Source organism: Camelina sativa, chromosome 7 (assembly GCF_000633955.1).
Source record: "Camelina sativa cultivar DH55 chromosome 7, Cs, whole genome shotgun sequence".
Taxonomy (NCBI): domain Eukaryota; kingdom Viridiplantae; phylum Streptophyta; class Magnoliopsida; order Brassicales; family Brassicaceae; genus Camelina; species Camelina sativa.
The window spans coordinates 2,455,256-2,471,062 of record NC_025691.1 but is presented as its reverse complement, the minus strand read 5'-3'; the positions used below and the strand labels follow the sequence as shown (position 1 = coordinate 2,471,062).

General features: G+C 38.2%; 5 protein-coding genes, 1 non-coding gene and 1 pseudogene across 7 annotated transcripts in view; 3 read left to right on the top strand and 4 right to left on the bottom strand.

Moving 5' to 3' along the window:
- The window catches only part of LOC104699973 (eIF-2-alpha kinase GCN2-like), an 11,375-nt gene extending 10,820 nt beyond the window's left edge, over positions 1 to 555 (top strand). The window contains exon 28 of the mRNA XM_010415395.2: positions 276 to 555. Within this exon, the coding sequence (XP_010413697.1) occupies positions 276 to 386 (111 nt within the window). The 3' untranslated portion in view covers positions 387 to 555. The remainder of the gene's footprint in view (positions 1 to 275) is intronic.
- On the top strand, positions 915 to 986 carry TRNAT-UGU. The gene has a single exon. It is a non-coding gene; the product is annotated as a tRNA-Thr (tRNA).
- On the bottom strand, positions 1,106 to 4,635 carry LOC104699972 (serine/threonine-protein kinase-like protein ACR4). Its single transcript, XM_010415394.2, has one exon. The coding sequence runs from the start codon at positions 3,969 to 3,971 to the stop codon at positions 1,284 to 1,286; it is 2,688 nt and encodes an 895-aa protein (XP_010413696.1). The 5' UTR covers positions 3,972 to 4,635; the 3' UTR covers positions 1,106 to 1,283.
- On the bottom strand, positions 5,488 to 8,660 carry LOC104699971. 2 transcript variants are annotated; one of them, XM_010415392.2, is made up of 8 exons: positions 8,508 to 8,660; positions 7,960 to 8,094; positions 7,651 to 7,753; positions 7,460 to 7,560; positions 6,177 to 7,163; positions 5,909 to 6,091; positions 5,708 to 5,812; positions 5,488 to 5,580 (listed from the first exon to the last, which is right to left on the bottom strand). In XM_010415392.2, exons 2-6 carry the CDS (start codon positions 8,092 to 8,094, stop codon positions 6,050 to 6,052), a joined length of 1,368 nt encoding a protein of 455 aa, XP_010413694.1. In that variant the 5' UTR covers positions 8,508 to 8,660; the 3' UTR covers positions 5,488 to 5,580; positions 5,708 to 5,812; positions 5,909 to 6,049. The 2 variants fall into 2 exon arrangements, with proteins under 2 accessions (XP_010413694.1, XP_010413693.1); XM_010415391.2 differs by having other exon boundaries at positions 5,488 to 5,812.
- On the bottom strand, positions 11,603 to 13,542 carry LOC109125380. Its single transcript, XM_019226966.1, has 4 exons — positions 12,514 to 13,542; positions 12,015 to 12,429; positions 11,782 to 11,921; positions 11,603 to 11,671 (listed from the first exon to the last, which is right to left on the bottom strand). The coding sequence occupies exons 1-4, from the start codon at positions 13,540 to 13,542 to the stop codon at positions 11,603 to 11,605; spliced, it is 1,653 nt and encodes a 550-aa protein (XP_019082511.1).
- Positions 13,583 to 14,197, bottom strand: LOC109125379 (the record flags this gene model as incomplete). Its single annotated transcript, XM_019226965.1, has 1 exon — positions 13,583 to 14,197. A coding segment is annotated over exon 1 (615 nt), but the record flags the coding sequence as incomplete, so codon positions are not given.
- On the top strand, positions 14,645 to 15,434 carry LOC104699970 (annotated as a pseudogene).

The window sequence follows — 15,807 nt, the reverse complement described above, 5'->3', positions numbered from 1 at the left end:
TGTTTTGTTCATAGATTTGTTTGGATATTAATCAATCTGTGTTACATCTAATAACATGTCCGTGTATGTATTGATAGGCTGAGTTTGTTCCAACACCTGATCCAAGTCTCACAGAGCAGTATGAATATGCAAACGAACATGAAATCAAATGTCTGGTGATCATCACAGAGTCTGGAGTGGCTGAAAGTCAAATAGAGTTTGTAAAGGTAAGAAATACAACATTTTAACTATTGAAGAGATCCGTGAAAAATGACCCTGAGATTTGTGGTTTGTAGGTTCGGCACCTTGAATTGAAGAGGGAGAAAGTGGTAGAAAGAGAACAACTTGTCAGATTTCTGCTGAGTGCAATGGCTGTCCAATTTAGAAACCCTTCTGTCTGGAGCTAAAGAGAGTAAAGAAAGCGCCACTTTTGTTTCCACTTTGTGCTTGAAAAAAAAAAAATTATTTGTCGTCGCTCTGAGTCACAAGTTTATATCATTTTCAATTTTTTGTTTTTAATGTAAAATTACAATATATATATTTTTATGTGCATATATATATATTGGTATCGTTTATTTACATTCATCTGCCTACACTAGTTCAACTTCAACCTCTCAATAAAACTATCTTTTCTCCATGTAATTATTTAATTGTTGGCAATAATAAATAGCATAACGTCTTTCAAAAGCATAGATAAGGGGAAGCTTTTTAGAAGTAAAAATTTCATAATCGTAGCATTTGTATTTTTTTTGTTTCTGCTATCTCCGTTGCCCGGATTTGTATAACCGGTTTGAGCTTTTGTCTCTTCTGCTCTTGAGGTCTTGTAAGATATTTTGCTTTTAAGTTTTAATAATGAATTCTTGCGAGAAGGTAAAATGGCATTATCTCTCACAAGTGAAGACTAATAATTTTTATCGAAAAGCGTGAAGCAAAGAGCCCGTATAGCTCAGTGGTAGAGCGTCAGTCTTGTAAACTGAAGGTCCGTAGTTCGATCCTGCGTGTGGGCACTTTTTCACTTTTTTCCTTTCCTTTTAAGTGACTTGTTGTATTTGATTGTTAACTTTGTTCAGTGCAAACATAAACACTATCGAGGACTTGGTCTCAACTCTCAAGGGAAGATCACTTATACAAAAAATAACTTGGTAATAATTAGTTAAGGAAAATTTCATACATTCTTCCTTGAAGAGTCTCTCTGCCTCTTTACATTCCTGCCTTAAGGAACACATTATACATCAGAGTAAAATATCTTATATATATGTCATTGTTACTAAAAACTTGAGAAAACACTTTTTTCATTTTTCTTTTCAGAAATTATGATGCAAGAATAGGCTCTGTCCAGGAGAAGCTGGCCCTATCTCTTCCTCAAGACTCCTCAAGACTTCTTGTTGTTTCCTCCCTTCATCCTCCTCCACTACATCTTCTTCAGAGGCCGATGATTTCCTCCTCTGCGATGATGTCACACTTGGGAAAGTTATCCATGATCCGCCTCTAAATTCCGTGTTCTCGGAACCAGACCTTTTTGAACCGATCCTCCATGACTTCTTGTGCATTCTACTGCTCCCAAGCACTACTTCAGTTGGTAATATTGGCTGCTCGCTGCTCGGGTTCCCCATTAGCTGTGCAAGCGCTCGTTCCAACGCTGTTGTCACTTTATCCATCGACGGTCTATCTTTCCCTCTCATCCTCACGCATTTGCAAGCCACGCTCACGATTCTTTTCAAAGCTTCAATTTCAGATGGATGTTTCAAGACCGGGTCCAAGAGTGCGTTTATATCTCCTGCTTTGATCAAAGGAACCGCCCACTCTACTATGTTCCCTTCTTCGTAGTGCATGTCTATGGCTTTTCTTCCACTTAGGATCTCTAGAAGCAGGACTCCAAAGCTGTACACATCGGATTTGGTTGTGAGATAGTGCAGTCGATAGTACTCGGGATCGAGGTAACCGAGAGTTCCTGCTGGTAGTTCTGCCAAAGGAGAGCCACTATCAACAGGACCAAGTAAGGAGAGACCAAAATCAGCTACTCGAGCATTGTGTTCTTCATCTATAAGAATGTTTGATGATTTAATATCCCGGTGAATCACGGGAGGGCAGGCGTAACCATGCAAGTATTCGATTCCTCTAGCAGCTTGGACAGCAATCGTCACTCGTTTGACCCAATCTAGTTGTTCTTTCAAGGCCTTGTTCTTTCCATGAAGATGGTTGTGCAGTGAGCCGTGTGCCATAAACTCATAAACCAGAAGCCTTTCTCCACCTTCTTCGCAGTATCCGAGAAGGCTGAGAAGATGAGCATGGTTGAGTCTTGACAACAGATCGAGCTCCGTGCGAAACTCATTTGAATTCTTCTGTTTGTCTGATGACATTATCGCTTTCTTCAACGCAACAGTGGTTCCATCTCTCAGTATACCTTTGTAGACACATGAGAAACTCCCTTTCCCCACTATTGATTCCTCTTTAAATCCATCGGCAGCCATTTCAAGTTCCTCATAAGTGAAAACTCGAGCCCTTCTGCGCTTTTGCAGCTCATCAAGATCAGGACGGATTTTGCCATTATCTTTCGTAAAGGCTGAATCTTTAGAAGACCTTGTATCATTTTCCGAGCACCTACAATGCCTCAATCTGTACCGAATGTATAAAGCCGCTGTTATCGAGACAACTGCTACCAAAAAGAGAGCAAAGCCAATCTCTGCAGTTGCAATAGGTAGCTGCAGTGACCAGAATTTTCCTCTTGCCTTTCCCCCATTAGTAGACGCAGAAGAACAGTTTGAGGAGCATTCAGATGAGAAGCAGCTCGAGCAGTTATAAACACAAACCTGATCAGATCTCTCCGTGCATTCGCTTTTCTGATACATTTCAGTAGGGCAGTTAGGACTACATGGCACGCAAATATGAGATCCAGGCACTTTGCAAGGCGAGTTGTCTTGGTTACTGAGTTCATGAGTTCCTGGTGGGCAAGGAGTGTTTACACAGAGTCCCCGTGAGACAGCTAAAGGGATAGAAGCAGGGAAACCAAGACCCCAACAAACAGGTGACATAGAAGTCCCTGAGAGAACTCCACAAGTGAAGTAATTCCCAGCTGCAAGATCATAAAAGCCTATACCTTTAGGAGCAGGTGTACTCCGATTAACGAAAAAACCCCAGCAAACCGCACTATGATCATAACGTTTGATTCCACAAGCATAAAACTTTCCACCAACCACTGCCAAGAGTGGCTCTTTTGGTGGTAAATTAAGAATCTGTTCCCCTGTGGATGTCCCTGAGATCTCCTCTTCGAACTCAAAGCTCTTTCCCCAACAGAGCACTCTCGAATTCAACCCGTCAAGAATGCCACAGACATGGTATCCACCAGCTGCAATTTTCTGAAACTTTGTTTCCTTTGGGATTAAACTGATTACTTGGCTGCTGTTCTCGTCTCCCCAACAGAAAACAGACTTATCTTTAGAGGACAGCCCGCAGTTGAACTCCGCGCCAGCCGAGAGAGAATGTATCTGCTTATCAAAGACAAAGTTTCTGGTCATATTGTATCCCCAACAATCAACAAGGGAAGAAGAAGAAGAAACGTTGCTGCTCTGTCTTCTTCCCACTATAGGCTTCCTCAAACCACAAAGATGGTAATCACCAGCACTAACTTCTAAGTATTCAGCTCCTTTGATCATCGGTTGAGGAACTCCCATTTGGATAAACGCACTGTTTCCCCAACAATACGGCTGATAAGATTGCATCAGAAGCCCACACATAAACCCATCTCCACCCGTTAAACCGATGAACTGGAAGTGAGCAGGAGTCCCATAGAGGATCGCTGAGTTTGATCCGTAGCAAACCGCAAGATGAGACCCATCAGATTTCAGACCACATAATACAGAACCACCTTCTCCGTAGGAAATTGCAATCGAAGACATTGAACCAAGAGCTGAAGCAAGCTGCCATATACTAGTGAAAAGCACAAGCTTTACAAGGAGAGTCCACTCCCTTGCTCTCCTTTCGAACATTCTCATTCTTAGTTACTTTTCAAAGTCAACGCAAACGCTTCTTAGCTACTTACTGCGTTCACTTTCTGAGACATTCCATAGATTGACTAAAGAGTGTGACCCTTGATTGGTGGTAAGTAGCAAACCAGTCACCACCAAGAAGTTCACAAAACTGTGATCTTTAGAACGAAACTGAAATCAAGGGCATGCAACATATGAAAGAAAATTCTAGCAATGAGAGCTGAATTAGTGTCGAAGAAACAAAGGAACCAGCAGCAAGACAGACTCCGAAGATTTAGGAAACAAAGTAGGAAAATTCAGATAACCATATCAAAGAAGGACCTCTCTTGGCTCTCTGTTCTTCTGCAGCGGAAAAACAAAAAGAAACTTACCCCTTTTCAAGATCTCAGACCGCAAAGTAACAACATCATAACATCCTCAAAGACCCTTTTTAAAAAAGCTAAGCTTCTCCAAAAACTTCCAATTTTTTTTTGTTTTTTTTGGCCGACTAAAGAAGTGTAAAAAGAGGAATTGAGTGGTGAAAGTGGGGAGCTAGAGTTATACATTAAGCAGTAGCTCATGAAAATCTTGAGAAACCCAGAGCGAAGAGAGAAGGAGAAGAGAGAGACATTGGAGCTGCTTATCACAGAGAGTCACGTAGTAGTACTGAGATTGCATTAAATGCGACCAAAACTTGCTGCTTCTGAATAATGGCAAATGTAGGTGACGCCATTTAATATAAAGAGTTAATGTTACCAAATTTTTTCTTCTTGCTTTCTCGTTTTTACATTTTTATTTATTCGAAATTTTCCCCAATCTTCCCAAATTTGTGCAATCTAACCCAAAAAGTTTTTATGTCAATTTCCATCTCTATGCACATTGGAGTTAACACAAGAATCTAAGGAGACATTTACTATTCCTTCAAAGCTTCCTTTTTTCTTAATGGGATGTCTTTTACTTGCGCCGTTGCCGTCGGTGTTTGGTTTTGAGCAAACCGAAACATTAGAACTATCTTTAATCTTAAAAATATACAACAAATAAGTAAATGGTTTGTGAGGTTTCATGCACTTATTTTTTTTTTTAAAGTTCAACTCTGTTTCTCGAGACACAAACATCCTCTTTTGTCTTCTTCCTCTTCATCTCCTTGTGCCCCTCAAAAGAAATGTTTTGTCCTCTTTAGACTCAAGATTTCAAACACACACAAGAGACCAAAATTGAAAATCTTGAGTTGACTCATATGTGCTTCCTACTGAAAGTTGAAAAATTCTGAAGTTGTTGACTTGAGGGCCTCAAGTTGAGAGAGAGGCCTTTACTGATTCTAAAATCATACACTCAACTAACTAAAATGGTTCAGATTCTAATAATAAGAACTGTCCAGTCACGTGCTACTCACATGCTAACGAAACGGGTCCATATTTACTTACTACTTTGCAGACCTGAGACACACTAAGCCTTAGATTTCTTAAGTATAAACATAGATGATATTCTTCATATGTTGTGTAAACAGGAGCTTCTCTCTTTAGAACTATGTGGCGAGTACACATGATAACAACATCATATTTTTCCGAGGATGTTACTCCAACATGTTTCATTCCCTTACAGTCAGATCTTTGCTTCTATTCAACAACACGAGTGTCTGCAACATTGGTCTGTAAGCTAATCTCATACATTGGTCTATAAATGATGTGTATAACAACATAGAATTGCGTTTACAGCCTTGAAACAAAAAAAATAGACGAAACCAAAAAGAATTGCATACTGACCTAAAACTGACTTCTCTCTAGGTCACTGGCTCACTGCAAAATCCTTCAGTAATAATCGACCCAATGTTTTTAATGGAATCTGAGAATCTCCATGTACTTGATGGCCTAAGTGCAAGCCCACAACCAAAAATAACTTTTCATATATCTTCATTATTTTTTGTGTACCACTCATATGTTTATAGAGAGAGCACAAAATCATACCTCATAAAAAAAGCAGCAGAAGAAACCACTTGGTCAGAGGAAAGGCCATTTCTTGACTATCTCTACATCATGTATATAGCCATTCTCCTATTACTTGAACAATATTATACAATATAATAGATGCTTTCATTTTCATACAAGTCACTCTGACCGCGCCTGCTCACTTAAAACTTCACTCTTTTCCTGCGAAGGAAGAAACAAGGCATAGGATAAGGCATCTATTGTGTTTATTGCTTGTAGCGAATATATTAGAAAGGAGATGTTCTACCTGCTCCTCAGTATTTGGTGGCAGACAGTTTTTGCCTCCATTGCACCGGAACTTGAATGACTCAGAACAACTAGTGGACTCTCTATCGATTATGAACTCTGGAGAAGATATGGTTGAGGATCTATTGGTCTTACGAGGAGAACACGGCAGGTTTGAATGATAAGCCTCTGCTTCTGATGATGATAGTTCAGAACCAGCTCCCCGTGGACATATAACAGTACTTGAGTTTCCGACCTTGTGAAAACTTTCCATGGATGGATTCCCCGGAGTTTCAATAAGATGATCACCAGGTAGATGATTCTGTTCTGCAGCAACCATAATAGAATCACTTGTTGACTTCTTCTCAGGAGGAATGACACAGTCCAAGTCCACTGGATTTACACAGCAGCTTTTGCTATACGATTCGACACAAGATGATACAATCTGGCCAGGTACTAAAGAATCAGGTACGGACAAGTCAATCCCTTTTTTTTCCTTGCAAGTGTCTGAGCCCTCTTTAATTCTGCTGCATGGTTCTATAGCAGATACCGCTAGAGACCGTTCACCATTGGAATGATGATCAGAAGGTAATTGAGCATTTTCTTTCATTGTCGGACTTACAGATGATTCTCTCATTACACGCCCATCTGTGTTTAGCCCTGAAGTCTTCTGTTTCTTACATTCTGTAGCACTATCAATGCCAAGGTCAGAATGTGGGGGTTTTCTTCGACGCATGCTATCACATACATTGACCTCATCCCTCATGCTATTAATCCAATCTGATGGATTGAAATTTAGATCAACTGAAAGGCTAATACCCTCTTCCAAACTGACATGAAACTCAAACGAAGACGAACTAGCACTATCACCACTGTCTACATCTCTCATTCTATCTTCTAGCCGAGAATCTGTTCTCTTGGAGTTAGTTGTTGGGCCCTTTTCATTCAGTGTCCTCATATATGGAGGTGCACATGCAGAATCAATCAAACCACCATTTCCATTACTTTCCTGCATTTTCAGCAGAAACATTTAAGAGACGTTAGAAGTTGGCCAGCAGAAGAGTGGCAGAGAATTAAGGAACGTTAATAAAGGACAAAAACACTGATGCACCTATATCAATAAATTTCTTTGAGAAACTATCCTACATTATAACGATATGACTCTTGTACATCTTTACATAAAAGGCATTTTATTAAGTCTTTCAAGGAAAAAACAACGAAATGAAAACTACTCCTGACTTATCTAAGCAAATGGATACTCACTTTCATGCAAATAGATACTCTCAAAAACAAAGTGAATCGAACCTGATACGGTGTATTGTCCCCAAGGACAAAGCCTGGACTTCTAGGCACTGCACCTTGAACACAATCCTCTCTAGTTTTATCCAATTCTTTACCATTAGAATCTACAATAACATATAACCAGACTTTATAAATGGAATAATATAAATGAGACAAGAGTAAAATTTTAAGCAACAGAGATAAATACACCAAACCTCTTCTAACATCCCATGTTCTATCCGCTGGTGCTCTAGATGTCGTAGCTACACTATGTTGATTCCCAGGGAACCCAAAGCCTACCGAGTTCAAACCATTTTTCTGCAATTGTTAGATACAACAACATATGATTAGCTGCCCAACATGAAGAGAAACAACAAGACATGTGACCATATTAATGATCTACAAAACAAGGCATGAGAAGATGCATACTAATGATTTCAGATTAACTTCAAGCTACAACTTTTATTTATTTCCGTTTACACTATAAAAAAAAAAAAAAAAAAAAAAAANAAGCTATAAAATACCTCGAAAAAAGAAGCTAATGATTCAGCCATATCCGAACTTGATCTATTGGCAGGCAAATTATACTTCTTGCACAAACTCTGAAGCTCTTTCCTTGAAAACCCGCAATAGAAATCCACATCTTCCTTCCTGACCATCTGTTACCGTTACACAAATTTTTTTCAAACTTATTACTTATTTAGGAACACAACACACAAGGAAAGACCAAAGGAGTGACCTTTACATTCCCAACGGTCACTAATTTGAAGCAAATAATAAAACAATAGAATAGATTTCCCCCAAGAGTGGATTAATGAATAGAAGAAGCTACAACATACTTCAAGAAACAGTTGCAGCTCTGTAAGAGAAGATATAAAAAAGACAGAAATTTTGACCAAAAAGTGAAAATGCTTCCTATTACAGAACATCAAAACCTAAACACTGAGAGGGGGACACAATCGAGTTAAATCCCATTTAGATCGAAAAGAACATGAAATTATTTTAGGAAAACTACAGGCGAATAATTCGTGGAGGAAGCTTTCAACGGGGTGGGATAGTATTACTATATTACCTGCTGCTGATCGAGTGCTTTTTTCCGGGAATTTTGCCGAGAAAGTGTGAGAAAATTTTCAGATGGAAAAAGAAAGAAAGAAAGAAAAAGAAAAAAAAACGATTTCGAAATCTGCAGGGACCGAAGCAGACAGAACGAGCCCACTTTTGAGGAGCTGTGTCTTCTTCTTCTCTCAAATCTCTGGTCGTCAAATTAAAAACTCAACATTCTAATTTTAGATTTATGGGCCTACTTCAAGCCCATTTAGTTTTTTTTTTTTTTTGACAACCAAAAAAGTAAATGGAAAATCTAGGTTTTGTGCTCGTGGGATTTATCCTAAGCAAAGAGTGAGAAATTTTACACGAATCCTCGAATATATTTGTAAATTATTAAGTACATTTTTAAGTAAAGTTCATTGTATTATTTTTTTCATTAGTCGTCTCTATTCAATGATGTTTCAACAACATTTAAATTAGCTGTGGAAGTGTAATAGAATAACAAAAAATTAAGGATCATGAGTAGTAGTGGAAATTGGATGAGCTGGAAGACAACTATAACACGAGTAGTCTCTTACACACAAATGGATCCGGCCGGTTACAGGTTTACACACAGTCACAAACCCCCGTGAGAATATATTTTTGTTATTTTATAGTACATTTTTTATACTACTTAAAAATTAAATTAATCGAATACCCAATAAAACAAAGTTTTACGAAAAATTGTGTTTTTTTTTTTGTTTTTGGTTTTTGCTGCATTAATTAATTATTGCATGGAATATAACATTTGTGGCACAAGTCGACAATCTACCCAAATTGGCATTTTTGGGGATATTGGCACATTTCAACCCAAAAAAAAATATTTCACTGATCAGAATCCCGACAGATCGCCGAAGATAGTTCGAAGCATGGATCCACCAAAGTAAAACAAAAGAAATACTTATTATGCTATATAATATGATTTTTTTTTTTAAAGAGTTAAGTACTATATGATTTTGGTTTAAAAATAATGAAACTGTAAGAGTATCATCACACTGTTATGTTTAAGTCAATATTCAAATTTTGTTCCGCTGCATTTGTTTCATTCATTTTAATTTGTTACCTTTATGCTGATTGAGATATTCATATGAGTCCTTTTAAAGGAAAAAGAAAGATGGACCAACGGTCATACTGCAACGGGCAGCAATCTCTCGTTAGTGAACATGTTTTAAACTTTTAATAATGTAAACAACCCAATAAAATTGGGGACAGGAACCAAACATCAACAATTATAACAACGCGTTTGATATACAATGTTTTTTTATCGTTTTTTCTCCTATCAAAGATCTGTGAAATACCCTTCACGCGTATTCTCCTACTTCTTTTTTTTTTTGTTTTTGAACAAAGCGTATTCTCCCTACTTCTAGTTTCTCTTTTTGTATATTAACTTTTTTCCCAACTACAACACAACGTAAACTAAATCTACCTTTAACTTTTCTCACGATAGCAATAAAAATTGTAAAGTAGAGCGACACAAAAAAAACTAGGTAAAATGGTGTAATGAAAAGTCCGTGACTAGTGTTTGTATTTTATTCAGAAAGACTTAAGTTTAGAGTCGTGCTCTGGGCAGACGGTCTATTTCCCCATGGGAATTACCGTATCGAATTAGATAGAGTCCGTTCTTTACCCTCAATCTATTTTTCTCCGAAATAAAAGTTCGAAACTAATTTCCCCCCGAGTCGAAAATTCAAAAGCTATATCTCCCCGATTCTGGATTATAGCGGTATAATGTCTAAACCAGAGACCAAACCATATATGTCCCAAAAATAAACCAATTGTTGAACCAAATTCCTCCACCTACCCGACCCGTTTATCATAAAACCCAGAATCAAAACCCAAAATCAATTTTCACTTCTTGCATAATCGATTCTTCTTATTGAATTTGCTTCTTCTTCTTGAATTTGCTTCTTCTTTCACGAGTTCGAGTATCACAATGAGTAATGTGTCAACAAATTCCACCGAATCAAGTTTCCGTGCAAGAGGAAGGGTTATCGGTGTGCCAAAGAGATGTTGGTGCGGGGAAGGAATCATGGCTTTGACATCGAAGTCCGATTCGAATCCGTACCGGAGATATTATCGGTGTGGGTTTGCAGTAGCCAATAAGGTAACTGTTTTTTCTAATTTTGTGTATAACATTTGATTTGTTTTTCTAATTTTGTGTATAACATTTGGGTTGTTGCAGCTTAGAAACGATGAACACACATTTAAATGGGTTGATGAAGCTTTTTTCAATCAGATAGATACATTAGATGCAAAGACTGTTGAACTTGAGAAGCAGCTGAAAGATATCAGAACAGAGAGATTTGAGTTGGAAAAGATGGTTTATGAGAAGATGGAGAAGGAGATATTTGAGAAGGTTGAAGATGCTTTGGATGAAGCCAAATCAAGCAATAAGAGAATGATGCTTATCATAGTATTCTTATGTATGATCATGATTGGTCTCAGTAAGCTACTAGGTTGAACAAGAGATTCAGTGTTGTTGTTAGTTTGTTGTTGCTATGAAGACAATTGTTGTTAGTTTGTTGTTGCTATTGTGGTAATGAGAATGAGAAGTTAAATTTCAGAATTATGATATTGATCATAGCCGTTCATAAAACATTCACCAAAATACATCACTAGCAAGTTTTAAGAAGAGACAAAAGAAAAAAGACATAGGGAATTACAAGTCTATGTGGTCGAAAATACATTAAGGCAACCACAAAATTAGAACCCTATTTCTACTTAGCTACTTGATTAAGCTTGAGTGAGTGAACCTTCACTTGGTTCCCCTTGACTTGGCTGCAAAAAAAAATTAAAACATTGTAACATTAGTAAACCAAAACAAACTCTATAAACTGAAACCATGAAAAGGAAAATACATTCACCTTGGCAAACTCTTTCTTGTGGAACCTAGAATTATGATTCGCTTCTCCACAAATGCCACAATGCATGATTCTTTTCTTCTCCTTTGGTTTCTTCTTAGTTGGCGACTCATTGGCACCCTTCTTCCTCTTTTTGTCAGGCTTTTTCTTCTTACCTTTATCTTGATCTTCATCATCTTCATCTTCATCATCTGGTATACACACATTAGGAGCATTTGTCTCAGGCCAAAACCTTGGACCTCTCTGTGGAACCAGGCCTTCGGTGTAGTTTCTTCTCCACATAGCTGTCCTGAACCATTGACAGACATAGTTCTCGGCTACAAGTGTTTTCTCGATGATGACTGCATAGGCATGTTCACATGGGATGCCACATATCTGCCACTTCATGCAGGAACAAACCATCTTCTTAAGGCAGACTCTATGTTTATCTAAACCATGATGTACTTCATATGTTCCATTTGTGCTTGAATAAACCTTCGACTCACACGCATACTTATGCTCTTTAGCTAGAAACAATGCAACATATGGAGTGCAGATCCCTGCAAACAAACAATGCAATCATTATTGTTTAAAACGAGACCTGTGTGAGAAACAATCAAACCATTGATAATACTAAAAATCATTGAAATTACCTGTGTGAGAATAAGATTCTGCAGACCTTCTGGCAATCCTCACCATCGCAAGTCGTCTGATTGTCTCTAGCATAGCAATAAATGGTTTCTCCCTTGCCTTGTTAATGGAGCTGTTAAAAGACTCTGTGGGGTTATTATCAACATCTTCACAATAACTCTCAATCTTGTGGAATGCCCTACACCATTTTTTTGGATTTGTCCTCATGACATCATTGTATACACCAATATCATAACAGTAGATCCTCTCCAAGTGCCGCTTATAATCCGTCTTATTGTAAGACCAAGCCAAATCCCACAAAAGTGGCTTCATCCGAGTTTTATTTCCATGATGCTTCTTCAAGTTTCCGTAGATGTGTTGTACACACATTCGATGCTCCATCTTTGGTAATTCCAGCTGAACAGCTTTGATCAATCCCTACAAAATAAGAATAATCATTTAAAGGTACCATAAACAATACACAATCAAAATCAGTTACAAACCATGATAATAATAATTTACCTTTTGCCTATCAGAGACCATAATGAAGCCGTCACCATCATTTAGTCCAAGGTCAGTCTTCAGCAACTTCATAAACCAAACCCAATTGTCGGTGTTCTCAACTTTTACAACCCCCCATGCTATTGGATAAATACCATTGTTAGCATCTCTACCTAAAGCTACCAAAAGCTGTCCCTTGACCTTATTCTTTAGGAAGCAACCATCCATTCCTATTAAAGGCCTACAAGTCTCTTTCCATGTTCTTCTTATGTTGTCAAAACAAACATAGAACCTATTGAACATGTCTTTCCCTCCATCATCAGTCACACATTCAACCTCTACATGTGAATCCTTGTTAGATTCTAATATCTCAGCAGCATAATCTCTTAATCTAGCAAACTGTTCATCATACTCCTTATCAATCCAAATTAGTGCCTTCTTTCTAGCCGCCTGACATTGATGCCTAGTGACACTAATCTTCCACCTTTCCTTTATGATTTCTTCCATTTTCATTGGCATGAAGTACTCAGGATTATCTCTAATCTTATCAAGAAATAACCTAGCTATATGTGGAACCTTGAACATCTCACATTCTCCATTAGGGATACAACTATGCTTATCATTAAACTTTCTAATCCTCCACATGTTATCACTTGGCAGAATTGCGGCATACACCTTCCACTCACACCGTGAACCATCATCTCCATTACAACCAACACACATAAAGCCAATTTTATCTTTATCATACATGTATTGCTTCAAATTGTTTCCAGTTCTGAGAACATAGTCTGTCACTGCTTCTTTGAAAGCAACTCCACTGAAGAATGTCTGCTTATCGTACAAATGCCCATCACCGCGCCTGATATGTGTATGAACTGGCTCTGTACCGTCACCGTTTTCATCGGTATCACTCTCCGGATACACATCATGGCGGACTGGTGGTTCATCGACGAACTCATTCACTAACTGGTCGATGTGAAATTCATCTCTGTCATGTGCTTCTTCATCGAAATCTCCTCCAAAGTCTGCATCTGCGAGGACAATCGCCATTGAAGCTGTTTTCCCAAAGAAATTTAAGCAAAGAANATGCCTTCTTTCTAGCCGTCTGACATTGATGCCTAGTGACACTAATCTTCCACCTTTCCTTTATGATTTCTTCCATTTTCATTGGCATGAAGTACTCAGGATTATCTCTAATCTTATCAAGAAACAACCTAGCTATATGTGGAACCTTGAACATCTCACATTCTCCATTAGGGATACAACTATGCTTATCATTAAACTTTCTAATCCTCCACATGTTATCACTTGGCAGAATTGCGGCATACACCTTCCACTCACACCGTGAACCATCATCTCCATTACAACCAACACACATAAAGCCAATTTTATCTTTATCATACCTGTATTGCTTCAAATTGTTTCCAGTTCTGAGAACATAGTCCGTCACTGCTTCTTTGAAAGCAACTCCACTGAAGAATGTCTGCTTATCATACAAATGCCCATCACCGCGCCTGATATGTGTATGAACTGGCTCTGTACCGTCACCGTTTTCATCGGTATCACTCTCCGGATACACATCATGGCGGACTGGTGGTTCATCGACGAACTCATTCACCAACTGGTCGATGTGAAATTCATCTCTGTCATGTGCTTCTTCATCGAAATCTCCTCCGAAGTCTGCATCTGCCAGGACAATCGCCATTGAAGCTGTTTTCCCAAAGAAATTTAAGCAAAGAATTAAACTTTGATCTAGGGTTCTTCGCAAATTTGGGGATTTTTAGTTTTAGGGATTTTTGGATAGTGAATCGAAGTTTAACGGGTCGAAATCGGGTTTATTTTGGTTTAATTTGGGTTTAGTTTTCTTCTAATCGGTTAAGTAAATAGTAAACCGATATATGGGTTAATTGATGAAATAGAATTAAACTGTGGAGATATAGCTTTCGTACTTTCGACTTGGGGGGAAATTGGTTTCGAACTTTTATTTCAGGGAAAAATAGACCGAAGGTAAAGAACGGGCTCTATCTGGTTCGATACGATAGTTCCCATGGGGAAATAGACCGTCTGCCCGTCGTGCTCTTCAGTGTTAGTATAAGTATTACTCCTAGACTTTTAGTTAACTTTATTACGGTCTTGTATTATTTAACTTTTTTTTCCTAAAATCCAAACTCCAAAGGCAAAGAGGTAACGTCTAGGCTAATTAATGGATCCATCCAACGGTTGTACCAAAAAAAAATAGATTAGAAATTTTCTCTAATCAATTGTTAATTACGTCCCCATCTCTCTTCCTCTGCCCCATCTCTGTTCTCAACAAAGCCAAGAGTTATGGTGAGATCAGTCTTTCTTCTCTACAACCTCTTTCACTCCTGGGAGAACGGATCTGATGGATCTAAAACGAGTGTTTCAGATGTTCGACAAGAACGGAGAGGGACGGATCACAAAGGAAGAACTAAACGATTCTCTAGAGAATCTAGGAATCTTTATGCCTGACAAAGATCTGATCCAAATGATGCAGAAGATGGATGCAAATGGAGATGGGTGCGTAGACATAAACGAGTTTGAGTCTCTTTACGGTTCGATTGTGGAGGAAAAAGAGGAAGAGGACATGAGGGATGCGTTCAACGTGTTTGATCAAGACGGTGATGGGTTTATCACTGTTAAGGAGTTGAAGTCTGTGATGGCTTCCTTGGGGCTCAAGCAAGGTAGAACCCTAAAAGTGTTGTAATTTTGTAAAGAGATGATTATGCAAGTGGATGAAGATGGAGATGGTAGAGTCAACTACAAGGAGTTTCTTCAGATGATGAAAAGTGGTGGCTTTAGCAATAGATCATGAATTGATCTTGTTTTTATTTTGTCGCTTCGAGAGTTTTTATATATAATAGGTTCATCTATTTTCTCTGTAAATAAATTCTAAACATGTTAAATTGAAAATAACTTGAGTTTGTCCATGTGACCGTTTTTGTGAAGAACCCGAGATGTCGCAAGACAACACTATCTTTATATTTTTCGTAAATATTACAACTGAAGTACGTACAAGAAGACCCATTGAACGTTGTTATTTTCGGTGTAGGAAATGATATAGGGTAAACGACCACGCTACCCTTTCTCGCTAGTCATAATGATTTAGGTTTTCGAATTTGCCTTTGCTTCTTCAGAGATTTTATGCGAGCCAATTCAAGAACATTGGTGCTTTTTTTTTTTTTTCTCCTCTAGCAATCATATAAATGTCACTAACTTGAGCCTAAATAAAGGGATTATATGGTTCGGCCGAACACTCGGAGCTTTTTTTAGTTCAATTTCTAGTTTTTTTTTTTT